Here is a 27,706-nt window from a genome sequence, read left to right on the forward strand (position 1 = left end):
CTACGGGTTCCTCCACCTCTTCTTCAGATAACTGGTAAATGCATGCAGGACTGCTTCTTGAAGTCTGTCACTGTGTAATACCCATAAAGGGATGAACCGCAGGACACATGCCTTCAGAATAATCAAGCAAAAACAATACAAAGGCAAAGGGTTATAGAAACCTCTTGAAAGAAATTAACTGAGAGTTCAGAAAGTCATAGAAAACAGTAAATGCAAAAGCTTTTATTTCATACTTTCAGTATGTACTTTTCTCTTAGAGTGAAATGTTTGTTACTCTAAGTTTTCAGCAAATCTTTTCTCTTCCCTATACTTTCATTTAAAGCTCATCATTAACAGCTGCCATGTATAAATATTTATTCTATTTTGTTAGCTTGGTGTCCTAAGGAAATGATGTTTATATGATAGTACAGTCTGGTTTTATGTCCTTCCCCTTCCTCACTAATAACTTTTGAATCTGCTGGCCAATTTCTGGTCTCAGAAATATTCATAATAGGATCATGAAAACAGGCAGATGGAGAAAGGATAAAGACTAAGCAGATATAAAATTGAGCTGAGCTCAAGACACGAAAGTGCAGAAAGCCACACTGTGCTGATACCACTATGCTTTAACTGTGTATTCCTCCCTTTGTAGTTTACCAGTGCCATGTTAGCCTTAAAAACCTTAACAAACTGTTTCTTGTTTGATGCCCAACCTTAAGTTCTCTGAAATCAGTCAAAAGAACCTGCTGAGCCCAGACAGCCTTGGTTCAGCCTTTGAAACACATTTACATGCTACCAAATTAAATTACCAGCATTTCATGGGCTAAACATCCAAAAATCTCATCTCCAAAGGTGACATAATCCAGTGATTCACTAACAAACTCTTCCGCCGTCTTGGTAATAAGACCAGGTTTTTGGTACATCGTCATTGGAGTAGAAACACCATAAGGAGCCACTACCTAAAATAAGAAATCGTAATAACAGTTTAATGTCCTCTAACATTTACATAAGGCCATTCACTTTGAAGAATCCCACAGCATCTTACAAATTATGGATTTGTATGGTATTTGTATGGTATGGATTTGATGAATGGACTGCTGGGTGGATAAGGAACTGACTGGATGGTCACATCGAGAGAGTAATAGTCAACGGCATAATATCTGGATGGACACCAGTGACAAGGGGTGTCCCTCAGGGGTCCATACTGGGGCCAGTACTGTTTAATATCTTCATCAATGACACAGACAGGGGGATCAAGTGAACCTTCAGCAAGTTTGCGGATGACACCAAGCTGAGTGGTGCAGTTGACATGCCTGAGGGACAAGGTGCCATCCAGGGGGACCTAGACAAGTTCAGGAAGTGAGCACAAGCAAAGCTCATGAGGTTCAACGACACCAAGTGCAAGGTCCTGCACCCAGGTCAGGGCAATCACAGGTATCGATACAGGCTGCGGGATGAAGGGACTGAGAGTAGCCCTGTGGAGGAGGACTTGGGAGTACTGGTGGATGAAAAATTGGACATGAGCTGGCAATGTTCACTCGCAGCCCAGAAGTCCAACCATACTCTGGGCTGCATCAAAAGCAGCGTGGCCAGCAGATTGAGGGCAGTGATTCTGCCCCTCTGCTCTGCTTTGGTGAGACACCACCTGGAGTCCTGTGTCCAGCTCTGGAGCACTCAGCACAGAAAAGACATGGACCTGTTGGAGAGGGGACAGAGGAGGCCACAGAAATGATCAGAGGGCTGGAACACCTCTGCTGTAAGGACAGGCTGAGAGAGTTGGGGTTGTTCAGCCTGGAGAAGGTTCCAGGGAGACCTTATTGTGGCCTTTCAGTACTTAAAAGGGGTCAATAAGAAAGATGGGAACGGACTTTTCAGCAGGGCCTGTTACAGCGAGACAAGGGATGATGGTTTCAAACTTAAGGAGGGGAGACTCAGGCCAGACATGAGGAAGAAATTTTTTGCAAAGAGGGTGGTCAAACCCTGGCCCAGGTTGCCCAGAGAGGTGGTAGATGCCCTAGCCCTGAAGACGTTCAAGGCCAGGCTGGACAGGGCTCTGAGCAACCTGATCTAGTTGAAGATGTCCCTGCTCATTGCAGGGAGTTTAGATTGGATGAACTTTGAAGGTGCCTTCCACCCCAAACTATTCCATTATTCTATTGTTATAACAGATATTTGCAGTGGACTAAGGCAGCATGTGTAGTAAGTAATGGTACTAAGGAAAAAAGCTGCATATGAGGTGAAGACAAAGCTTTGACAGGGTCATCCAGCACTTCACCAAAGACAGCTACACCGTACAGATTTAGGCATCTCAGATTTTCTTGAAGGATTTGTTAAAATGAAGGCAAGTATGGCAAGATGTAGCATCACCTGTATGATAATTCCCTTTTCCTTATACTCTGCTTGTAGTGCTTTGGAGAAAGTGCTTATAAAAGCCTAGAATAAAATTAAACAAAATAACATTAGCATAGGAAAGTAAATACTTTCACATATGTTCACAAATATGTGCGAACAGGACTTTAGCAAAAATAGCCAAGCACCACACAACATAAGGCATACTGCAGTGGTGGAAAACATAGAAACTAACTTTTCACTATGCAGTTTCTGCTGGTGCACATGAGCAATGGCAAGATTGACTCTCTATCTGCACCAGAACAGATGGAGCCTGGCATTGGCCCAAGCCAGAAATGAAACAAGTACTTCTGAGGAGCAGACAGAAAGCTTTGTCACATTTATGAAAATGCAAAGACATAATTACTGGACTCCCATTTATTCTAGCTATTGTTTCATGTGGCTCTCATCTCTGGCTGACACCTGCCCTCACAGTTCAAGGCTTACACTGTTGCTTTTCTTGCAATAAAAAGGGGTGTGTGATACAACTCGTGCCTTCAGTGTATACCTATCAGCACAGCATAGCCTACAAATATGATTTTCAAAGTAATGCATTTGGGAATTTAGGTGGAATATGGGGAATTTGTAGCTTCAGCCTCTAAGGTTTATCTAAGATTTTCTCCATACCAGGAGTACGCATATACTAACTTCTCTGTGTAAAAGTTGAGTTTCTTTTAAGATTGATTCTAGGAGTCAGATCTTCGAGAAACATTCAGAAACTTGACAACATTGGACCATTGTCCTGTAATTCGAAACAAAAAAGTCCTACTAAGGAGAAAAAATGACAGCTATTCAAAGCCATCATTTGACAGGTCTTACAATTTAAGTAGCAATAGTGTTGTGATATGGCATGAAACGTCAGTATGCTGACAAGTAAAATAGCCTCCATTCAGGGCATTGCAAAAATCAGGCCATTTAAAAAGAAATAAACGTAAAAGATACCCAAGAATGAAAAAATTCAAAGTAATACAAGCGATGTACCGTATCACTTTGAAATAATGTTATCTAAACTTTTTTTAGGAACTAAAATTGTCTGGTTTAAATGTAGTTCAAGATTTGAGTAATGGGAATCTTAGGTTAAAAAGAGAAAAATTAAATGGAAGTACATATTTTCTTATCAAGAATAACTAGTTTTTTCTTACCAAGCTGAACTTCAGCTATATTCAAGCAAATATTGCTGGTATTTTTCATGTGAAGCAAACCTGAGCTGAGCAAGTTGCTTCTGGAGTTTCAGCAAAAATCATTCACTCCTCATTTTTATAAGCTCTGGGGTTTTAATTCAGAGCAAAATTTCAAGGTGAAACCTATGTGGCCAAGCAACTCACCACGCACCTACCAGGAATTTTATTCTTGGTTCAATAAGTAAAATTTAGCACTTTCTTACATCTACAGTTTTGAGTAAACTAGCTAAGCCAGCCTAGTAAAAGTCATCACTTCCCAGAAGGAGGACAGATTGTGAGCACTGGTGTAATACTATTTAATCAAAGGCAAAAGAGTTCCAATAATCAGACATACCTTCAGCTGGATTTAATGTATATAGCTTCGCTGATTCTTAGTTATCAGCTAGTGCTAATTTACATTACTTCATTATTTCAATGGTGCCACACTGATTTATGTCCTGAAAACATGGCCTTATATTGCTGACACAAACGCTTTGGTAAACACCTGATGGGGATTTCTTTATAAAGCAATGTGAAAGACTTACCTTAGAAGCTGAGTACATTGTGTATAATGGACAAGGGAAAGTACCCAGACCAGAGGATAGATTCAGAATAAGACCTTTCTGTCTGAAATGTAATTTAAAAAGTTATATTCAATTTATGTTTGAGAGTATTACAGTAAGAGCCTGCACAGTGGAAAACAACTTTTTTACCCCACAAGCCATAGCTCTCCTATTATATTGCAGACTACACTTTCAAAAGACTCAATTTTTACTGTCTAGTTAGGTGCAATTAATTATAAACCAGCTAGGAATAATGTCATAAATTAAATTTAAATGCGTAGTGCAATCAGGACTGCAGGAATATTGCACATGCTATTGTACATCTAACAGATTAAAAATGCCATCAGAGGAAGGATTTTATGCTTCTAAGTATCTGGTAGGTCCCCTTTGCTCATTAGCCAGCACATTCTTTATCCTGCTCCATGCATCTGTTTTTCTACCTTCCCCATTCACAACTCCCTGTATAAATCACTAAAAACAATTCTTTCAGCAACAAGCAGAAAAACCACCACAACAACAACAAAAAACCAACCAACCAAACAAAAAACCTAATTTTGTGCCAAACCAAAAAGCATTCACTGGCTTCTAAAATGCAGCAGTTAACAATGTTTTCTACAAATTCCATCTGAAGACCTTAACTTCTAGTTTAATGGTCCCTATGTCTAAAATACACGTTGTATTAAAAGGAGAAAAGGGACCTTTAATTGAATAGCTGAATTAATATCTCTGATGTAGTCAGGGATTTCCAGAGCTTGAAGAGTATTATTCCAAGCACAGTTACCGCTCTTAGAAGAATACAACCATATATTCAAATGCTGTTTCTTGCCTAATTGGACCCATCACATGCCATTTTATTTCTGCAACACATGCAGGTTTTTACTGGACAGAAACCTATATTTTATGATTTCTGTCTTGTTCTACAGTTGACTGGTAATTTGTGTCAGTTCCTATTGTTCATTCACACAGCACTAACAGCAACGGAAGAAATCATACTGATTGACATACTGAAAAGTACAGAAGTTAATAATGGAAAAACGTAGCTACCACTGAATAAAGTGGAGGTAGCAGCTAAAAGCTATTGAAAGTTCTATAAAAAATTACTTTTACCTTGGCTCCATTTGTTTCAAAATTATTTTTGTCATCTGTAAGACAAGCGTGTTATGAATTATATCCATTCTCCCTCTTCCTGATTGCATTTTTCAACTCATCTTGTTTTATTCACAAGATTTTCCACTTGCTCAAGCCCCAGCCATATGTGTACAGAACAAATAGCTAAAATGTGGCACATTCAAAGTTTCGGAAAACATTTTAGAAATGCTAATGGTCTGCAAAGCATCTGAATTGTCAAAAATTCCAAAAGTTAGTCTTCTAAGCAGTGAGTGTTTTATGCTTATCCAAAGCTTTTCAACGGTATCTGAATTTCATTATTCTTCATTACTGAGTCATAACTGTAAGGAGAAAGTCAGCCTCACAATGCTTTCCCATTTTTGCTTCCAGCTCTACCTGGACCAGAAATAGCAGAAAATAATTAAACAACCTTTTTTATTTACTTAATAATTCATTCTTATTTTAACAAAAGACTTAATCATGCTTGTGATCTTTAAAGTGAAATTAAATAAATTTTTAGATAAGAAATCTGCTTGTGTTTGTTGTATTTGAATCATATTATTGATAGTAGGCCTAAGTGCTTACTATCATACTATACGTATCATACTATATACTATACATATCATACTCATACTATTATTTATAAAAACACACATAATATAGGAATCTTCTCAGGATAAGAGTATGATGTAGCTAGTAAAGGGCAGTAAAGAAAAGCAGTGCAAATGAATGATGCAGCTTAATTGATTCCTTGTAAATTCCCTACTTTCTCGGTAGTGTCATTGCGCACAACAGCATAGTAGGGACAGCGTGGGGTTCACAAGCTTCATTTTCAGAGAGAATGACAGTGCAGGTTGGTCACATTAGCTTTGCTGAAAGAGAATTTCCAAGTAAAGCTGAAAATGTAGGAAAATATCCTGCTTTTGCAGTGCTGAAAATCCTGCTGACATCTGTGGGAGCCAGAAATACCTGGAGCGTGAGCATCCCACTGCAAGAAGTGGTGAGCAGGATCCCAGCAGGAACAAAGGCAGGGAGAGGAAAAAATAAAAACAAAACCCAACAAAAGAGATTTAAAGACTATTTGGACCCAACCATGAGGAATGGTGGTTAGGATAATGATTTCTTCATTGTATTTTGGAGAAGGATGAATGTTCATGAAAGACTGAAAAGGACGGGCTTGCAGCAGTGGAGAAAAGGAATCCCCGGGGCTTGGTGAAGCAGAGAGGTTGATTCTGAGGTATGTGTGAGGCTGGAAATTATAAAGGAAGAACCTTTTTGTATCCAGACTGAGAAGGTACAAATGTCTGCCTGTTTTTGCGAGACACACATACATATATATAGCATTCGGGTATTGCAGATATTTCTGTTTGCATAAATAGATTAAAACCCAGGAGCAGAAAGTTCACCAAGCTACTTTATGGAAGAATTTGCTTCAATTGACTGATACTACATGATTTATTATCTGAAGTCATTAAGCAGCATTACAAATTTGGGATGTAAAGTTTGCTAGCCAAAGGAAAAAAAAAACACAACATCTGTTGATAATCTTCATGTCATGTTTAGAAAGATATTAGCCAAGGTTGAGATGAACTACAAAGCTTTTGTTCTGCTCTTATTCGTGTTACCATGTTGCTTGCAAACAGCAATACAAATCTTAATCCGAGTTGGAAAGTATGAAACACTAACTGTTCTTGTGTGGGAAGCAGCCAACCAAAATTGGCACCAAGGGGTAGCAACACAGAATCAGGGGTCAGGTCTTTAAGTTCTGTCCTGCATAGATACAGAAGTATTTTTGCAGAACAGAATTGTGTAAAAAAATGCAAGTACTGTACAAAAAGTCAAACTGCATATCTTCCTGTCTTGAAGATTTTGATTCTGAAACAAATCTTCATGTTTACAAAAACAAACATTGTTTTGCAAAATATTTCAGCTGCAATGTAATGATGTGTCTCAATCAAACAACTGTGTTAAAACATTTCCATCCAGTTCTGATCAAAATATTTCATAGGCAGTAGAAACAGATGGGGTCCTTAAAGCAAGGCTGACATTCCTGCTGAAAACTACTACTTGCAAATAAATTGAATGAAAATACACTGGAAAGCTGTTTCATCACTCTTGTGATATTATTGGAAAACCAATGTGTCACATACCTTTGTAACAGAAATAATGTTGCAGTTGATGAGGTCCTGCAGGAAGCAAGAAAACAGTAAGTTCATAGTTAATTTCGGAGTTTGTAGCTGACCTAGGTAAGAGAGCTAGCAATTCCAACTGAAAAGCTTTCTAGCAAGGCATTTGCATTTGGAGCTGCTTTGCTTGCCTCTGGCTGTCGCTGACTGTGCCTGTGATGTGGGATGTGACAGAGGCAGGCTGGATGGGCAGCAAACGCACTGCCCTGTAGAGATGTCCACCCCTGAACAGCATGCAAAAGTCATACCAGCAGCAGAGGTGACATCCTATGGCTGCAGCTCTGAGGGAAGCAGCCTGCTTGGGGCCTCCGATTTGTAATATATGGTGACATACAGACTGAATGGATCCCAAAACAGGTTCTGGCAAGAAATACATTTAGAAATTCTGTTCTTTTCATGGCTAATACTACAGAGGTAAACAACAATAAGGCTATGAAAAACTTGATCAGATCCTTAATCCTGCCAAACTACTCTACATATGTAAATTAATTCCCCCCCAAAAGTAAACTATGTTTAAATGAGTTTTATTTTTTCTTTCTTTTTTTTTTTTTTTTTCCACCACATACGTAAACAATGGTGTTCCAAAGAAAGTAAGTTTTAATAACCCTAACAAGAAGCCAACACTTCAGCTGTGGCTGTGACCAGGCTGAAGCAAGTGACGTTACTCATGAGCCAGAGAGGCTGCTGATCTTTGCTACAACCGGGCCAGCTGTGCTCTCCCCTCTGTCACTGGGTGCTTGCTGCAGTTTAGCTAAAATCTACTGTTCTTTTTCTCTTGCAAGGTCTTCTAAGCATTAAAATCAAATCAAAATATGCTCCTTGTAAGCCCCATCTTTTTTCCCACTCAACTGAACAGTTAAATACACACTGATGGTAGCAGAGGCAGAATCTGCCCCTTATTAAATGGACTTACAATTCCTCATTGTTATACTGGAAGTAGAAATTCACAGAGTAATCCTACCTCATCTACGTCTGGTCCATTAAGGAAACGGCACGGAAGAGGATTATGAAGCATTCCAACATTGTTAACTAATCAAAGGAAATATAATGATAAGAACCAAATCTACATGAAGTGCATAATACAGCTAGTTAAACAAATCACTTCTTCTCAAGACCCAAAAGCTTTTGAGATATATGTGAACAGAAATGCTGTTTAGCATGAAGTCTTGTTCTCGCTGGAGTCATTACTACTGATCAGTACTGACTTCAGGGAACATAAAAGCAGTCTGTTGCTACAGTTTGGGGGTTTGTTTGTTTGTGTTTTGCTGTTGCTTCATTTGTTTCACTACTAAAAGGATGATTTTCTTTCAAAAAAAAAAAGTCTTCCCCAAAAAACATGTTTTCATTGTTGCTGCATGGATCATACCAATTAGTGTTAGCCACAGGCTCATTTCAGATTGAATGTAAGAATTTCACACAGCTGTAAAACAACAAATAGTGAAAATTAGTTCCTTGAGGCCAAACGGGGAAGAAGTCACCCCAGAAGCTGGATGTTGCTTATAAAGTGGCAAAAGAGGTTTTACAGTAACAAAACCATTCTACAGAGAAACAGGAAGCCTTTGGAGAATCCTAATACACTTTTAAAACTTGTTCATGATAAGTAATGCTCAAATGCATTAGGTAGCGGTATGCCTGGTTTTAACTGTTGGCAAACAAGTTGTCACAACACATCATTTATATAATTCCCTGTTTAATACATCGCAGCCATAAAAATACTCTTCAATTAACAGACCATAACGACTCACCTAGAACACCAATATCCAAGCCTTGCAGACTTTTTTCAATGTTCTCGTATACTGAATTTGTAGTGAAATCAGCTTGTATAACCTTAACCTTTTGACCTGTAGCCTGCTCTGTAATTAAACAAACAAACAAAAACACCAAAACCAAAACAAATAAACACCAATAACACAAAGAAAACAGAGATAGAGAGCTGTAATTAAGTAATGAGAGAAACAATCAGATGTCTCATTTAGTAATGTCCACTGCACAGTAAGCAATTGTTTCAACTTTCTTACTTTAAGAAATATTACAACACCAACAAAACACTTTCAATACCCAGTTGTTTTCAGGGTCTGGCAAATTCAGTGGAAGTTCCCTCACAAAATCTAAACACCATTTGGTCCTTCATAAGAAAAAAGTCCAGAAATAAACACCAGACTTCTTCCTGTGGTTGTCATAATATTTATAAATGAACCCTGTCACATAGGTTAGACAAGTGAATGTAGATGCCAGATCCTCTACATAAGCACAGTTTTGCAGAATAGTTTTGAAGTGTTTTAATTTTTAAGCTGAACACTTTAATAAGCAGAGTTTACCTTTTCATGTAGGAGGAGGGAAAAACAGAGCTCGATGTGATGCACTATTTTCTGCATTAATTTCGAACAGCTCCTCCCCTGTTTTAACATTTGCACTTCCATAGACTGAACCTTCCCCAGGATTCTTCAGGACTAAAAGGCATTTTAGGGAGGGTATAGCTTAGATTTTACAAGGTCAATTTACACAGAAGGGAAAGGGAAATGTGTGTGATTTTTCCAGTGTCATTGCTATGCAGGAGTGGAGCCCAGCTGTACATTACCATTTTCTCAGCAGTTGATTTATTGCTGTTCATATTTTCAATGAAGTTTCATGAGGAAAAGAGGTAAAGGCTCTTATTTACTCATTTTTAAAGGCAAGGTTCTCCTTTAAAGGGGCCCAGTAAGGTATCCTCTAACTAGATGTTCACATTGTAAATTCTTGCTACTAAACCTGCTTTCAAGTTTTATGGGCAACCTGAAATCCAGATGAAGTTTGCTGAAAAAGCGACAGGCAAAGCTTGGAAATGTCAATAGATGATCGGATTGCAGACTTGCTCAAGCGGGAGGAATTCAGGTGCACGTGGATGGCAGAAAGTCTGCTTTGGGTCCTGTTTGGGAAACTGTCTCTTCTTGTTCGGAGCCTGATTTTATCATACAGGTGACAGAGAGTATCGCCTTGAATAGGAATCAGACTCATTGATTTATACCCATAAATCTTGCCCCATCCCTTCGTGTACACATTCAGAACTTAGGAAGGGCCCTTGCACCAGCTCCTGCAGGAGAGCAATATTGGCAGAAAGCTGGCTCTGGGTCCAGCAAGTCCAGTTTGCAGCAAAATAGAGCCTCTGTTGAAGCAAGAGAGAAATATGTTGCCTCCTGATCACTTCTCTTCGCCCCTCAACATACTGCAATTCTTGACCACCACGCCATCGCTACTCAAGCAATGCAAGCCGTTTGACGGAACAGCCAATGCACTGACTCCAGATCTGAAATGCTACGTCTCATGTGCTGTTTTAGAGGACATCTGTCTCCATGACAGAAGAAAGGAGGAAGGAGTGCCCTTTTTCTTGCCCTCTTTCCAAGTTGCGGTTGGATGTATGAAAGGGATGAAACACTCTTTGAACCTTTAACCTATAAAAGCAACTCTAGTGGCAAATGACCCCCTCATGGTCCCAGGCTGGGGGAATGGTACAAGTATAAAGAAAAGGACATTGTGAGTGTAAATGCAGCGAGTGGGAAAGAACAGAGCAACAGCTGGAGCAGACACCTACAGTGACCTTCTGATTGAAGAGCTCTATAAACAAAACGAGATGGGTCTTAAAAAGTGTAGCGATGTTGTGGCCATCTTTCTTGCAGGCAATCAGAAGGGCAGCCAAAACTAGAGCAACATAAAAATGAGGATCAAACAAACCATTTGGACTTTCTCTGCATCCCCTTGTCTGTACAGAACTGTATGGCTGCAACCAGCACTGTCAGCCAACAAGCAAGTACTCCAGATGGCTTTCCTCTGTCTCATTTAAGAAGAAAACAATATATTAAAAAACAATAAAACTATCATGCTGATAAATGAATTATCCAGGATAGCTCTTCAGAAAATTATAACAATTCTGCAAAGGAGAAAACCAAAAAATAATTTCCAATGTTCTTATGTCTCTTCCTCCCTGTGACAAAGATTTATGACAGCCTTTGAAGACACAAGCCATTCCAACTCTAAAAAGTCCTAAGCGTGCCAGAAGCAAAAAGCCTAGGTTTTCAAACAGCAGGACAGGTTATTGTCTTTTTTTAAAAATGTAGAGAAAATTAATTTAAGGAAAATTAAAAACTTGAACAGGGTTGTTTAATCCAATGTGTTATAAAATGTATCATTAAGAAGGATACATATAACTCCTTCTGACCTCAGACCGCTCGGGAATCCCGCTTGTCAGATAGGATAATGTGCTGCCTTTTGAAATTTACTGAGAAGGTAATAAATCAGGATGAAGCACAAAGTTGGTTAGGACATGCAGTCTGCCAGAAACTCTCTCCTTCTGCTTAAAGAGTTATGAAGATTTTCTGAAAAACTGAGGTAGCAAAATGAATGCCTGAGTGACATGAGAATTGATCTTTGTAGAATGAGGAGACCCTTCTGAAGTACAACACCTAAATTTGAATATGAAGAGAGAAGTACTCAGGCTAAGATGCCGTTCATATTCAGTGGAAATTTGCAGAAAGGAGAGTAAAATGAGAAGTTATTTTAACAACAGAAAGAGGTTATAAAAACATTTAAGATTAGGGAGGAATATTAAAAGTTCTGTTAGATTATAAAGTGCAAGTTCTGGCTACATTTTGAAAGAGTTTTGGAGAAAAGTATCTCCAAAGAACTATAAGATAGGTCAGTTTCAGAAATAGCAGGAAAACAGAGGGGAAAAAAATGAGGGTAAAATCAGAACTGCAATAGGCAGTAGAAGATACCAGACAACACAAACTCAGAAAAATAATTTAAAAAAAAAATAATAATAAAAAAATTGCTACCAGAGCACTCAAAAAGAGAGTCAAGGCTCTCAAATGCTCTGCTCTTTTAGTGCATATGGGGAAAAGAGTCCTGAGCACTAACACTTTATCTCAAGGGATGAACCACACACAACAGGCATTTTTAAGAGCCTTTGAGGATGAAGGAAGATTGTGCCAAGTGAGTTGGTTTATGCTGGTCAATAATCTCAGCTTGTCAGCTGCTTAGCTCTTGGAGGAGGAAGGATGAGAGGCAGAGGACACAGTACTGCAGATTAGAAACTGAACCTGTAGCAGGGGGGATAGCTAAATGAATTAGCACCTTCACAGGTCATAGTGGGAGCAAGACATATTTGGTTCCCGATAATGTGGGGTGTTTTTTTTATTTGCTGCTTTATTCTGCATTAATAGGAATAATTTCAGGATGGAGAGGTGGATAAACTACCTCCTGCATCAGCAAACCCAATTTCATTAACCACATGCTCAGCCAGACTGAACTGATGGTGTTATATTTTCTACTGCTTTTTGAAGATCACACACTTTATCTTTCCTTAAATATAGATCTATTTCTTCTTAAAAAAAAAAAAAAAAAAAAACAGACCAAAACAAAACACCACACAAAACCAACCAATCAACCAACCAAACAAACAAAAAAAACCAAAACCCAAACAAACACATATACACACAGTCTTAGAGAAAGTGGCTTTTTCTGTGTGTTTGGCATTAACAGCCAAATAGTACAGAACCTGGTCATATAAAGAGATCCTAAGGTATAACTTCTCAGTCAGGATCTAGCTCTGCCTGTACAGCTGGCTTCAGAAGTGTAGGCAGAAGAAATAAAAGAGGAATGTCATTAATAGCATTTCATCATTTCTAATCCCCTGGTTTTATGGTTTGATCGATGTTTCACAACCACCATACTAATCTGTTAAATGAGCAGTATACCTGGTGTAAAGATCCTCCCTGTCTGCCCTCCACAAGACTTATTTTATCTTTTAACTCGTTCTAAAAGAGCTTCCCGGTTGGAGTGGATTGAAATCAGGTTTTCAGTTCCAGTGCTTCTTTAGAGAAATATTTTGCTTACTGTGTATTTCTGCCTGCGCCAGCTCTGGGAGCTGCTCTCAGGCACACCTGTGGCCCACAGGACCTGGAAAGCCAAACACTGAGATGTCTGAAATTACCCATAGTTCAGACTCTTTTAACTTACATTATTCACTATCTAAACTGAATGTGACAGTATGAAAAGGGACATAAGTCCCTCATTTATGGCAGCCAACTAACCAGAAAGAGATACATGGTGTAGCTGTGAAGAAAAAGAAGAGCAATGTGTCCAGTCCTGCAACAAATTTACATAGCCTACAACAAACTTGTTCTTTCCTTCTGTTAGTTCAGGGTAACAATAGCTGCTCACAGAGAGACACTGCTTGTTTTAACAGTTTAGAAAGAAAAAGTCAGTGAGAGTTAGAAAATTTAGAAAACAGCACATTCCTCCTGTTTAAGTTTCTGCTTAATTTTTGGTTTCCATTGTTTATTTTGCTCACATAACATCACAGTAAGTTTAAGTTTTCTTCCTTCCCAACGTCTTATTAGCTTAATTACAGTAAAGCCTAAGTCTGAAAACTGGAATCAGTGGAACATTTCCAAAGCTTTAACATAAGCCCACATTCAGATCTCCCTGCTGATTTTAGCAGCCTCCAGGTCAGATACTTTATGCTTTTCATGACTGTATCTTCCTCTCTTTCCTTCTGTTTGTGCCATCTACTTGTTATGTCCTCATTTCTAACCTGACACCACAAATAACAGATGAGTCACTCCAGGCTTCGGCCAAAACCCACTGAAAACAATGGAAAGATCTCACTAGGATTTGCCACCACTTTCAGTGATCTTTGGGGAGGACTCTTTGTGCCCACAACCCAGCTGAACATGGCACAGAAACCTGACCAAGCTCCTGAGGTCACTTCATCCACCTCCCTGCATCCTGGCTGACATGGATAACACTGGTGCAGTCACTGAGGCTTCCTCATGTGTGAACAGTCACGAGTCACTTTTGCACAAGGTGCGGGAGCGTTTGCAGAGTATGTTATCTTGGCAGGACTTTTCAGGACACAGTAAGTCCTTCATTAGGTGCTGCTACACAGCGCAGTGTGGCCTCAATTAGGAAGGTGGCAAGCGGACGGCCTCATAATAAATCATAGTGCAGAGGAATTTACACTATGTCATCTTTCCAGCCCTCCACCACTTTTTTTCTTTGCTTAGCTATGTTAGTGTCTGGAATCTTACTGTTTCCATTCTTTGCTTCTGATTATAATTTACAATGCAAAAAAACTACAGAAACTCTCTGGCCTTTTTTTCTTCAGGTTCCCATTATTGTAACTCTTTAACATCTAGCTGCAAAGAAATGCAACAATGACACCAAAGCTGACCTAATTTCCACAGAAATCATTTTTGCATGGCTGTTTCCTTAGAAGGGGCTGGTTTAGGCCATAGTCACATTGGCCCCAAGGTTATTAATAAAACTTGCTTATAGAAACTCTTCAGTGAGTTGGTGCTTTCTGTCTAGTACCCCTTGTTTCCTGAAGGGAAACAAGTTTATCCTTGGGGGGAAAAAAAAAAAAAAAAAAAGAGGGAAATTGGATAGAAGATTTCTGGGTCCAATCCTTCATTTTGGTAGCTGCAGTTTCAGAAGTTACAGACTTTTTCACACACTTCAAGTCTGCCATGTTCCTGTCCTCTCTGCAGGTACGTATCCTGGACCTGGTACTCTGCTGGAGCCTTGGAGTGACACATGCTTAACACAAGAACCTGTGAATCACGGAATCTGGTGGATAGAAGCCATATAGAGAAAAAGAGACAGTGAGAAGAATAACCTTGATTACAGCAATCTTTAGAGTTAAGGGAGGATATAGACTCATTTGTTTCCTAAAGAAATCCTAACCTTCGATGTATTCAAACAAGCCATTCCCTGAGGTAAATGGCTAATTTCCTTTATTTAACTGCTTTATTGAAAGCCAAATGTAACTCCAAAACCTTTTCAAAAACAAACAAACAAAAAACGACAAACAAGCTAAAAAACAACCAAGTAACTTGATTCATTTTTACTCCTCCTTTGCTATGTTTCAAGAACTAGTCTAAAGGTAACCTTATTTTTCCTATGCACAAACTGTTTCACAGATTCCTCTGACAGCTCTAGTATTACATCCTCTTTGCCTGTATTCACAGGTTTTAAGGACGAGTAAAGAACCCACGTTCACTTTTTTAATTAAACCCATTGCACTGCTTGAATGATTTAATGTATTTTTAAAGCAATCCATGAGTAGAAAGGTTCAATCAACACAGTAAACTAGAAATTATTTGTAGTAGAGGCGCAATATCTGGGCTATATCTGTAGTAATATCTAGGGCCCTACTCTATTAGATACAGTACCACGGCAAGAGACCTCCAGGTCCATGTAAAGCCAGCCTGCCAAACATGAAGATATGTTTGAGACGAACACTTACCAACTTCAGAGGCTACTCTCTGCAGTTTTTCAAGCGTTCTGCTTATCATAACTATATTTAATCCACGTTTTGCCAGCTACAAGAGAGGAATATAGAAGTTGTTAGGAAACAGTAAGGTGACAAGAATCTTTCATTTTTTTCTAGTTTTGCAACAAAAGTAATCGTGGAATTTTTTTTAAGTCACTTTCATTCACCTCTCACCTGCCTGATGTGTAAACAACATATATTAAAAACAGGCCAAATGATAACCGGTCTTCTAATGGTCTTCCAAAACATCTCCTTCACTGTATAATCTTGGACCCTTATGAGAAAAATATACTGGACAATAATCAAACTCCAATAATATGAATGAAAATAAATAAACTGAGTCTATTTCAAATGAATTAAACTCTGGAAGGAGTGAAAGCACCATGACATTTCCCAGAAAGACATTTTTATTTCTACATGGATTTAGGAGGCCAAATATGTTGATGGATTCCTAGTTGTTTTACAACATCACCTTCTACCCTCACATTTTTTTATCCCGAGGAAGCAGATTAAGCATATTGAATTGAAAGCTCAAGAGTTTGAAAATATTTGGACTTCATTTATATTTTTTATTAGAAAGAAAATCTGGTGCGGGTCGGATAGATACATTTTAACTGGTTTTTTTCCACTAGATGCAAACAAACAAACAAACAAATAAAAGGCAAAAAGGCAAAGTCCATGCATGAAAACTCAAAATACATTCACACAAACGTATATTCTCAAAGATGCTGGCAATATTTGAAGTTTATAGCTGCACACACTATTTAACACAGCAGTCCGTTTATAGTCAGTTTGGTATTATCATGTGCAGAACAAATGCAGAACAAATAGAGAACGGTTTTCCCCTGCTTTCCCAAGGCCTCATGTTCCCATCAGTTAAAGAGTTTTAGGCAAAGCCTGAGAGAGAAACATAGCCCCAGCTTTTGAAACCAACTTATTAACAAGTGGAAGCTGAAAGGAGTTGTGTGGATAAAGGAAAGATAGAGCTGAAACTAGAAAAATGCCTGTGAGAGCAAAGAGAAAGAGAGCTAAATTAGTCAGTACAAAAGATAAAGCCAATGTCATCAGAAAGTATCAGCTTTGCTTAGAAGAATAAACTAACCAGCGAAGGCCAAACACTGGAGACCCATCCATTTCCATAGCTGACTCCCTGCAACGCTTTCTCCTTAAGCCTATTTGAGGGAAACAGTTTGTCCTGTTGGGCTCTTCTGAAATAATGCAGAGGAATGTCAAGAAATAAAGACCTTTGTTCAAAAATTCACTAGATCGAGAGTACAAGGGGCAGACTGTCTATAAAATGCATCGGCCACAAACATTTGCATTTTCAGCACAAAGACCACGATCACAATTCTGTGCTTTCGAAGACCCTCTAACATAATTGACTGGTGCTCCAAAGAGACCTGCACAGACTCATATGCTCAGGGGTTTCAAAAGCTTGTTTTAAGGGCTCCATTTGAAGTTCTCAGGAAGAAAACTCTAATTGCCTACATACTGGCAGATTTCCCTTTGTCCACAACGAGACTGACTCAAGCCGTTTCCAGTTGGAGACATGGTCTCAGTTTCCATGGTCACTTGCTCCTTTCTGCCATTCAGGGTCTTTGGATGGGGATTATTTTATCTTTTGCGCCTTCAGACTTGAGGCCACATATCAGCTGGGTCATATACAAAATAAAAAGAAAGTTCTGCTTCACTGGGCTTCTCAATATCATCTCAGCTATGTCTCTGTATTTTGTTTGGTAGAAAAATCCCTCCTAAAAAACAAGTAAAAAAGTATTCCTCTTGCTAAGATTGCATTGTGTTTCACCTAAAACCACACGTTTGTGGCAATCTTGCAAAATTGTTAACCATCAGATGAGAAGACTCTCCCTTGCTGCTCTACACCAGACCAACCAGAAGTGAAAGGCTGTAGCAGCCACTTCTCAGGGCAAAAAAGGCTACACACCTGACTGTTCCTTTTTTGCTTCCTCATCCACATAAAAAATGTGCATCCTTTTCAGAAACAGGTTTAATAGGACATTGTAACTACCATGAGATTCAGATGCAACCTCAAGCGAACAAAAGAACTGTGCTCAGAAAATAATTTCCTGGCCATCCACGGGAAAGGTTAAATCACTTTTAACACCACCACATTTCAAATAAACGTAAATTTTAGTGTAGATGCCTTTAACACAAAGCATTTTCTGAACATACAAAGGCTTTGACATTAGAGGATGGTATTTCCCCTCAGTGTTAAGACTAAACCCTGGTTCCCACCACTGTGTAACATGAAAGTGCTTGTGTTAGGAAATCCTGACTCCCAGTGGCAAAGGACTAAAATGCTGCTGAATATCAGTGATCTGTAAGATCATTACTACCGACTCGACCAATAACGAATCATGACAACTTAGCATTTATAAATGGCTAATGATGAAGAAAGACCATGCAGGACCTGCACTCTGGAATCTCACAAACTCATGCTTAAAAAGTGTAAACCTACATTAAATTAAAGTCACTCTGCATTTTCTAGCATGGTTTTGCAGCTCAGTCGAAGGTGAGTTTTTCAACAGTAAAGCTTCGTGAAAGATAAGACATAGGTTTTAAATCCAAACCATGCGTGTATCTACTACAGTTACACTGACAAACTGGTTATATTCCACATGGATCATCTATGTAATAATCTAAAATCCTTAATAATGCTTTACAGAATCTGTAGCTGCCCACTGTAAATTTTTCCGTATTTAAAAGGGGCAATTTTTCTTTCTCCAGGATTGTGTTGATATGGCCTCGGTGCTTCACCCCTTTTCTTTCCCTGCCTGGGTTTCAGACCTGCAAGGTCTCTATGATTAAAAACTTTCAACCCTTTCTGGTCCATCAGACCACGGCTGAGACAATGGGCAGAAGGATTCTGCAATCTTTCTGCTAGCTCCACACCTGTGCAACGCAAGTACAACAGCAGTATTTCCGGGAATAATTCCAAGACCAGGAGGAGAAACTAGAATACGTTTACAACTGGAGCAGGAAAACTCAGATCATATTTAGCTTCTGTTACACTGCTGGTAATACTACTCACAATTTCAGGAAATGAAACAAAGGTTTAAGATTTGAGAAACTGCTGTATTAACAAATGAATGCAGTGCCTGTCTCAAAATGTTCTGCTAAAATATTGATCTAGAGACAAACACTGGCCTTACTTGTAAGAGAGTTATGAACAATAACAGAAATGGTGACCATGTGAGCCACCAACATCCTGCTCATGCCCTGACATCAGATGAGAAGTGTGCAGAGACTAAACTACAAATCTCAGAGTATGGCTTGGCCTCATCCATAAACCCAGTATGTTTGAGGTTACTTTAGCATCAGTAACAGATGCTAAAGCACATTTGTCGTTACTACATCAGAAAACCAGAACAAACAAGACTGCACCAATACTCAAAATGCTAACAGTTGAGTAGAGATGTGACAGCCTACCAGCTCACAGTTGACTTGGTTTTGTTTCTTTTTTTAAGTCTGATGAGTCTAAACCCCATCAGCCCAGGAACTAATGGGCCAAATCTAACAGAAACCTGGCTTTTGGAGTAAGTATAGCAAACTACATTCAAAATCCCAGTGCTCAGACATCACAGCAGTCAGTTGAAAGGTCAGGGCCTTTATGTCTAAGAAGGCCTGTCCTTCAACAACACCCTGATGCACTAGAATACAAACAGAGCCTTCATGGAAGCCTGGACTTCCACGCAGAAGAAGATGAGCTCAAGTTTGGTGTGTGCTTGCCTCTCAGTACAAGCTCAGTAAACTGAAGGGACAATAATTTGCTCCAAAAAGTCTGTGTCTTGGCATCAGCAAAGCAGTGTCCAAGTCGGCAGACTTGACATCTGCCGAGCATTTCACACAGCCTCAGCCTACTCTTGGCTTTGCAGAGACCTGTATCTAGCCATAAACCTTGCAAACAAGGGTACTGAACCACTAAATATTGTAATTGTTGCTGTACGTCATTCTGCTGGGTTTTACCAAATGAACCACCTACTGGGATTTCCACATAAAACACCAAGCAGAGAAAGCCACATCACATTAGCCTTGTAAAACACAAGAACTACTCTCCTTAGTCGCCTGTACCACAATACTACCAACAAGTGTGGAACCCTTACACCAGCTGTTATCAGGCCATGCTTGAGCTTAGGCAAAATCTGGGCAGGAACAACCCCAGGTTCTAGTATAGGCTGGGAAATTACATATTAGAGAGCAGTGTAGGGGAAAGGGACCTGGGGGTCCTGGTGGACAACAAGATGACCATGAGCCAGCACTGTGCCCTTGTGGCCAGGAAGGCCAATGGCATCCTGTGGTGTATTAGAAGAGGGGTGGTTAGTAGATCCAGAGAGGTTCTCCTTCCTCTCTACTCCGCCCTGTTGAGACCACATCTGGAATATTGTGTCCAGTTCTGGGCCCCTCAGTTCAAGAAGGACAGGGAACTGCTGGAGAGGGTCCAGCGTAGAGCAACAGAGATGATTAAGGGAGTGGAGCACCTCTCTTATGAGGAAAAGCTGAGGGAGCTGGGTCTCTTTAGTTTGGAGAAGAGGAGACTGAGGGGTGACCTTATTAATGTTTATAAATATATAAAGGGTGAGTGCCATGAGGATGAAGCCAGGCTCTTCTCGGTGGCACACAATGATAGGACAAGGGGTAATGGGATCAAGCTGGAACACAAGAGGTTCCACTTAAATTTGAGAAAAAACTTGTTCTCAGTAAGGGTGACAGACACTGGAACAGGCTGCCCAGGGGGGTTGTGGAGTCTCCTTCTCTGGAGACATTCAAAACCCGCCTGGACATGTTCCTGTGCGACCTCACCCAGGCGTTCCTGCTCCAGCAGGGGGATTGGACTAGATGATCTTTTGAGGTCCCTTCAAATCCCAAATATACTGTGATACTGTGATACTGTGATGTTAGAAATAAATTAATCACTTGGTGTCAGAGCTCAAACTCTAGAAGAACAGACACTGCGGCTATCAAACAAGGCTTGCCTTCACACCAGCCCATAACACCAGAAGAACCTATGCCAGAATAACATCAGAGAATTTTCTACCCTGACATCAGACCAGCAAGACAGCAGTCCTGAGCCAGAAACTCCAAAGGCACACAGATATTAAAACAGCGGGGCCAGATTTCTTTATCCACAAGCCACGCACAAGTGTGTGCTTCGACCTCAGCCAGCAAGATGACGTGCCAAGCTGTGAGCTCATGTGGTGTGGGCTTGGGATCTGCCCCACTGAGCAGTAGCTGAGCACAGCTTCAATCAAAGAGACCACCTGGGGAGGAAGGTACATCTCAGCACGGGTAAAAAGGGCTCTCAGTCATCCTGTAAAAGCCAAAAACAATGAACAAATGTTCCACAAAAGCTAGCCAGTTCCAGCCAAGTTTAAAAACAACAACAAAAATCAAAAAAACCACACAGTAGTTGTAGCTGTTTTTCTTTCTTCATGGAATAAAGCATTCATTTGCATGCTATAGCCGCCCTTTTAAATAGGACTTACTCTTGCATAACCTATAGAGTGCAAAGGAAGCAGAACAATGACAGAGGCTCTGATCTAGACATTCACAGGTTCCTGCAGCCTTCACATGGCTAAAATATCACCAGGTGCTCATGCACAAAGTTATTCCAGCAAGCTGCATGTGCAGTGACTTCACCCAGAGGCACGATGTTAAACAAATGTTTAAACATTTCTGATGATTCCTCTCCCTGTTTCACTTCCATCCCACTAATCAGAGCCTTCCCATTTGCTCATCACTAGAGCAATTCAGTGAGCAGACAGAAGGCAATGTTTTCCCTTCCCTCTCACGGGAAAGAGAGCTTGTGATCTTTACCACAACTATGCCAAATGTTAAACTATAATACCTGGTATTTGTCTCCGCACTTCCTACGTTCAATGTACTTTCAAAAGTAGCTATTTTACTGCCATTCCCAGTAATTAAAATACTGAGGTTGGTGCTTAACAAGCACACACACTTACACATAAACTTAAAAAGACCAGCTTAAAAGTCCTGTAAATTAATTCAAAAGCCATCTCATTTTCCTTTCATGTGAGATATATTTTGTAACTTATGAGCTGAAGGCACCACATCCAAACTCTTGCATATTACAGGGTGATGATTTTCACATGGTCACCTCAGCTCTGAGGACAACAACTCACATTTCACTGATGTTTAGCTTCTAGAAAGGGAGCCAGTTTTGGATAAAGACACCAATGAGAAAATCTAATGTTCAGTCACTATCACTAACAGCAAGGCTGGTACAAGACACTACAAGGCCACTCTGCCTTTGCTGTTGATTAGCATGGGTCAATAGAAAGGGATTGCTCCAGTAACTGCACAGCAGCAGCTACAGGGACAGCACAGAGCTCCTTTCTTCTCCTGCAGCTTCTTAGAGCTACCAATTCTTAATTAAACCATTAGGTTTCCTTATAATTTCCATAATTTGTAGTTTATATTAATTCACACGGATTTCTCCTTTATTTGTTGTTTTAGATATATCTTTCAAAATGTGTTTGCAAGTGTAAAGGCTGTAAAATCACATTTTGTATGTTGATACTGGACCACTCCACTGAAAGTCAAAAAACAGATTAGAGAAGAAACTGGGAAAAAAATAGGACAATTTAGGAGACTTCCTACCCTGGACAGTCAATGTGAAATCTTTTGGATTACTCATTTCTTTGGTCTGAGGAGACCACTGATGCATGAACAACTTTCCTGTGAAATGGAGCACCAGTTTCCTTTCAGAACTTGGTTAATGCTATTCTGCACATATAGAGGAATATGTTTATCACAATGGCTTTAAATTCTAGAATATTTTACTAACTTGCAGAGGCTGATGAAGGGGTAGCAATTGCCATTTTGTTAAAATAAATTTAAGGGTAAGTAACCTGTCTTACCTCAAAGGAATACGCTTTCCCAAGACCATCTCCTGCTCCTGTGACCACTGGAGAAAGAGAATAAGGATTGCATTTGGAAGCCTGCTTTAGCTTGCTCTTTCTTGAACTTTTTAATCTTCATCATCTGTGTTTCTTGAACATTCCAGCCTAAATGCTTCTTCGGAAACAGAATCAATCCTTTTTAAAATGTATTTCATTGTGACCTTTTCATCTCTCTGTTGCTTCATTTAGCACTTTTGTCTTCAAAGCAAACCCCTCCTTACAGTAACGCATCTGATGCAGTAGATAGTTATTACTCTCATTTTCAGTGGAATCAACAACAAGCACCAAGTCAATTGCCTAGGAGGTCTTAGAATTTTCTTCCATGTAATTTTTTACAGATTCTGTTTTGCAAGTTTTTCACTTATATGCTGGTGGCAGAAGGGTAAGAGGTAAGAACGAACTGGTGACCAAAGTTGACATAATGCTTTCTCACACAAGAAGTCTATAAGGAAATACCACAAACTTAACACCATCTATAAAATGCTCTTCTTCAAGAGCTGCCCTACACAGTTTACCTTTGGATTTAGTGTTACTAGGAAAGTAAACAAGCTTCAGCATTTGTGAAGCACCCTGAACTTCAAATGTTACGCAGAAAAAGAAAATACCAAAGGGAAACAAAATCTTTATCACCTTAGAAATAAAGAAGAAATGTACAAAGATAGAAAGTACCCAAGCAATTCCAAGGTAAAGCTGGTAAGTTTTTGGGGCAAAATGAAAATTAGTCAACATCTAAAAACTGTGAATTAAGGACTTCTAAATTGCGAGAGACACAGGGAGAGTGGGGGAATTCTGAAACATTACATTTGTTGCCCACAGAAGAGCAATTACTCTCTTATTTCACAAAGAGACCCCTCAGTGAAGCAGCGGTAGATCTTTAGCTTTCCAGCAGACCTGCAGATGAAAAAAAGCAAGTGCCTGTTTGGAAACAAGCTTCCAAATGCCAACTTTAATTTTCATGATTCTCAGGATCTCAAGTGCCACATGATACAGCAGGTCATCCAAACCTTGTGAATTTTACTGGGCTCAGAAGACTTTATAAAAAGGACAGAGCATAAAAGGTCCAATAAAGGAAACAAGTCTCCCAGCCTTCAGTGGAAACAAGGATTTTACACAGAAACTTCCACAGGATGCTCCACACCTCATGCACAGAATGGAGGTCCTTGCCTCACTTAAATTGAGATCTATCACGTACTTCAGAAGCAGCTGGTATTCAGGCAGGTCTTCTGCACAGGGGTAGATTCAATTTCTTATTAATCCACTGTGAGATGTGCTTATCAAACACATATACAATCCAGTCACATCCAAGTCTCTAAAGTGGAGGAAAGAAACAAAACCCAAGTATACTGTTTGGGTGATTTCTTAATGAGATGCCACCATCACTGAGATCTGCAGCCCAGGAACTCAGAAACTGTAGAACCTGATCACTCTTGCTTCATACTGATAATATAACAAGCTTAAGAAAAATATCAGTGATCAGTAGGAAAAAGAGTTGTTTATTAAACATTTCTGTTTTTTTACAACAATGCATAGTATCTTTTCAAAAGTACTGCCAAGTTGCAGCCTTTGAAGTTTTTAGGCTAGAGTAGATTTGCCTTGTTAACAGTATCATTAAGGATAGGTCACCAATTTGGAAAAAACACACTGGAGCAACGTTATCAGGAAGAAAGAAAAGTTGCTTTGAAGAGGGGAGACCATATGCTGGACATAAACTAGTTGCTTCACATACCAGGAAACTGAGGATATAGGCAACACTATTAAAACGAAAGCATTTGCAGTAGAGAAGAAACATCAGAAGTGGGAATGGGGAGAGAATCCACATCTAGACACCAGGTGCAAGAGCTGTTACCCGTTTGCCTATTTTTCTGTTCTCCCCAAGTATGCAAAACCTTCAGGCTTATAAACCCAAAGTTTCTAGGAGAAAACACAAAGAAATTAAGCAAACCACACTTAGTGGAAGCTGTGGAGACAGGATAAGGAAATGCAAAGAAAACCGCTCCCAATTAGTAATGTGACCACCCACCAGCACTCAGCTACAAGAAGAACGTGAAAAAGTTTCCTTTACCTGCCCATTCTCCCAGCGACGGAAAGAAAGTCTGAGGCAAAGCACTCCAGATATGTGACAAAATATATTTCATAAATCTGATGCATTTTACCAGAGTCCAGAAACAGATCAGACCCCCGGTAAGAGTGAGCAGCTCATGCTGGAACACTTCCATGGCGAGAGAACACTGCACGCTAGTGCGAATCAGTCGCTCTCTCCCTGGGAAATGCCTCTTTCAGCGCTCTGCTTGTCTCTGAGCACTGGCGGAGAAGTGAGAAGTCTAATCAAATCACGTGGTTTTCTTTTTCCAAGGAACATCCAGAGCTTAGATTAGAATAACATCTCTACATTACACCCGGATTTGTAAACTACTGAAAAAATCCAAGCTCAACAATAATTTCTGGTGTTCGCTTCAGAGGAAGCGTTTCACTCCTTTTCTGGATACTACCCAAGAACAAAAAGAAAAAAACTATTTTTATTGTCATTGTTTAGGATTAATAGAGACTGAAGATGTGTCTAAACCAAAACCTTGGATAAGAATACTCCAGACCTTGGGGATAAACACATATCAGCACTACTTATTAGAGCAAAGAGTTAAAACTCTAGCCCAGACATTTCCAGGGCAAGTTCATGCTGAAATTCTGCACAGACCAGAAAAACAATTTATCTACCAATCTGAAGAAAAAAATAATTAGAGGTCACTAGAGTCACTTAATTCTTCCTATACAGACAAAACAATATTATACAAATTTTCACAGTGCTTTCCATAAAGAGGTTAATATCATTATGCCTCTTTCACAAATGGTGCAATTATGGCATGAACAAGTACGGTAACATATTGATAAGGGAACAGGACTTAGAGCTTTTCTGAACAAAGAATGTTTGAACTAGTATTAAAGTTGAGGACATGTATCAAAACCTTAAGGGGAAAAATGCTTACAAAAACAGTATCTCACTGCAAGACAGAGATTAAATCAATTAAACTCAGACTTCAAGTGATCAAAAAAAATCACAGAATCACAGAATGTCAGGGACTGGAAGAGACTTCCAAAGATCATCAATTCAAAGTCCAATACCCTGCCGGAGCAGGAACACCTAGATGAGGTTACACAGGAAGGTGTCCAGGCAGGTTTTGAATGTCTCCAGAGAAGCAGATTCCACAACCCCCCTGGGCAGCCTGTTCCAGTGCTCTGGCACCCTCACCATGAAGAAGTTTCTTCTCAAATTAAAGTGGAACCTCTTGTGTTCCAGCTTGATCCCATTACCCCTTGCCCTATCGTTCTCTGCCACCGAGAAGAGCCTGGCTCCATCCTCATGGCACTCACCTTTTACATATTAATAAACATTAATAAGGTCACCCCTCAGTCTCCTCTTCTCCAAGCTAAAGAGACCCAGCTCCCTCAGCCTTTCCTCATAAGGGAGATGCTCCACTCCCTTAATCATCTCTGTTGCTCTGTGCTGGACCCTCTCCAGCAGTTCCCTGTCCTTCTTGAACTGAGGGGCCTAGAACTGGACACAATATTCCAGATGCGGTCTCATCAGGGCAGAGTAGAGGGGAAGGAGAACCTCTTTCGACCTACTAACCACCCCTCTTCTAATACACCACAGGATGCCCTTGGCCTTCCTGGCCACAAGGGCACAGTGCTGGCTCATGGTCATCCTGCTGTCCACCAGGACCCCCAGGTCCTTTTCCCCTACACTGCTCTCTAATACGTCATTCCCCAATTTATACTGGAACCTGGGCTTGTTCCTGTCCAGATGCAAGATTCTACACTTGCCCTTGTTATATTTAATTAAATTTTTCCCTGCCCAACTCTCCAGCCTGTCCAGGTCTCACTGGATGGCAGCACAGCCTTCTGGCATGTCAGCCACTCTTTCCAGCTTGGTGTCATCAGCAAACTTGCTGATAGTACACTCTATTCCCTCATCCAAGTTGTTGACGAATATATTGAATAATACTGGTCCCACTACTGACCCCTGAGGCACTCCACTAGATACAGGCCTTCAACTGGACTCTGCCCCATTGACCACAACTCTCTGGCTTCTCTCCTTCAGGCACAGTCCACCTCACTACCCAATCATCCAGACCACACTTCCTCAGTTTAGGAGCAGGGATGCTGTGGGAGACTGCGTCAAATGCTTTACTGAAATCAAGGTAGATCACATCCACTGCTTTGCCATCATATATTTACCTTGTTATGTCCTCATAAAAGGCTATGAGGTTGGTCAAGCACAACTTCCCCTTGGTGAAGCCATGTTGACTGCTCCTAATGACCCTCTTATCCTTGATATGCCTTGAGATGGCACCAAGGATAAGTTGTTAGATCAGTTTCCCAGGGATGGAGGTGAGACTGACCAGTCTATAGTTACCCAGGTTCTCCTTCTTGCCCTTTTTGAAGACTGGAGTGACATTTGCTGGTGCCTCCAGTTCTCAGGCACCTCTCCCGTTTCCCAAGACTTGGCAAAGATGATGGAGAGCGGTCCAGCAATGACCTCAGCCAGCTCCCTCAGCACCCACGGGTGCATCCCATCTGGACCCACGGATTTATGGATGTCCAGGTTGATTAACTGCTCCCTAACCCAGTCCTCATCAACTGAGGCAAACTCCTCCATTGTCCTGCCTTCCTCTGGGGCCTCAGCGGTACGGGGCTCCTCAGGACAGCTTCCAGCAGAGTAGACAAAGAAGGCATTCAGTAACTCTGCCTTCTTTGTTTCTTCTGTCACCAGGGCACCCATCAGTGGGCCTACATTGCCTCTAGTTTTAATCTGCCATGTATTTGAAAAAGCTCTTTCTGTTGTCCTTGACCTCTCTCACCAGATTTAATTCTAAGGAGGCCTTGGCTTTCCTAGCTGTCCCCCTACATCCTCTGCCAACAAAAAGTTAACATATGGAATTTCGCAGGGAAGGCACAGGAACAACCTTGACTCTTCTCTGTAGGGGCAATTTGAAACATCCATTTTTCAAAAAATCAGTTTAAACTGGAGAAAAGAAGTACTGATGCTTACACATGCACTTAGGGTAAGGTAAAATAATAA

At 40.2% G+C, this 27,706-nt stretch overlaps 1 protein-coding gene across 1 annotated transcript; it reads right to left on the reverse strand.

Annotated features, from left to right (window-relative positions):
- On the reverse strand, positions 1-24,845 carry HSD17B3 (hydroxysteroid 17-beta dehydrogenase 3; the record flags this gene model as incomplete). Its single annotated transcript, XM_080363081.1, has 11 exons — positions 1-111; positions 789-938; positions 2,347-2,412; positions 4,073-4,154; positions 5,198-5,232; positions 7,348-7,383; positions 8,345-8,412; positions 9,129-9,236; positions 15,665-15,740; positions 22,588-22,634; positions 24,692-24,845. The coding sequence occupies 11 exons, from the start codon at positions 24,843-24,845 to the stop codon at positions 1-3; spliced, it is 933 nt and encodes a 310-aa protein (XP_080219207.1).
- Positions 24,846-27,706: the final 2,861 nt, after the last annotated feature.

The sequence above is a fragment of the Nesoenas mayeri genome (genome assembly GCF_963082525.1).
Source record: "Nesoenas mayeri genome assembly, chromosome: Z".
Lineage (NCBI taxonomy): Eukaryota > Metazoa > Chordata > Aves > Columbiformes > Columbidae > Nesoenas > Nesoenas mayeri.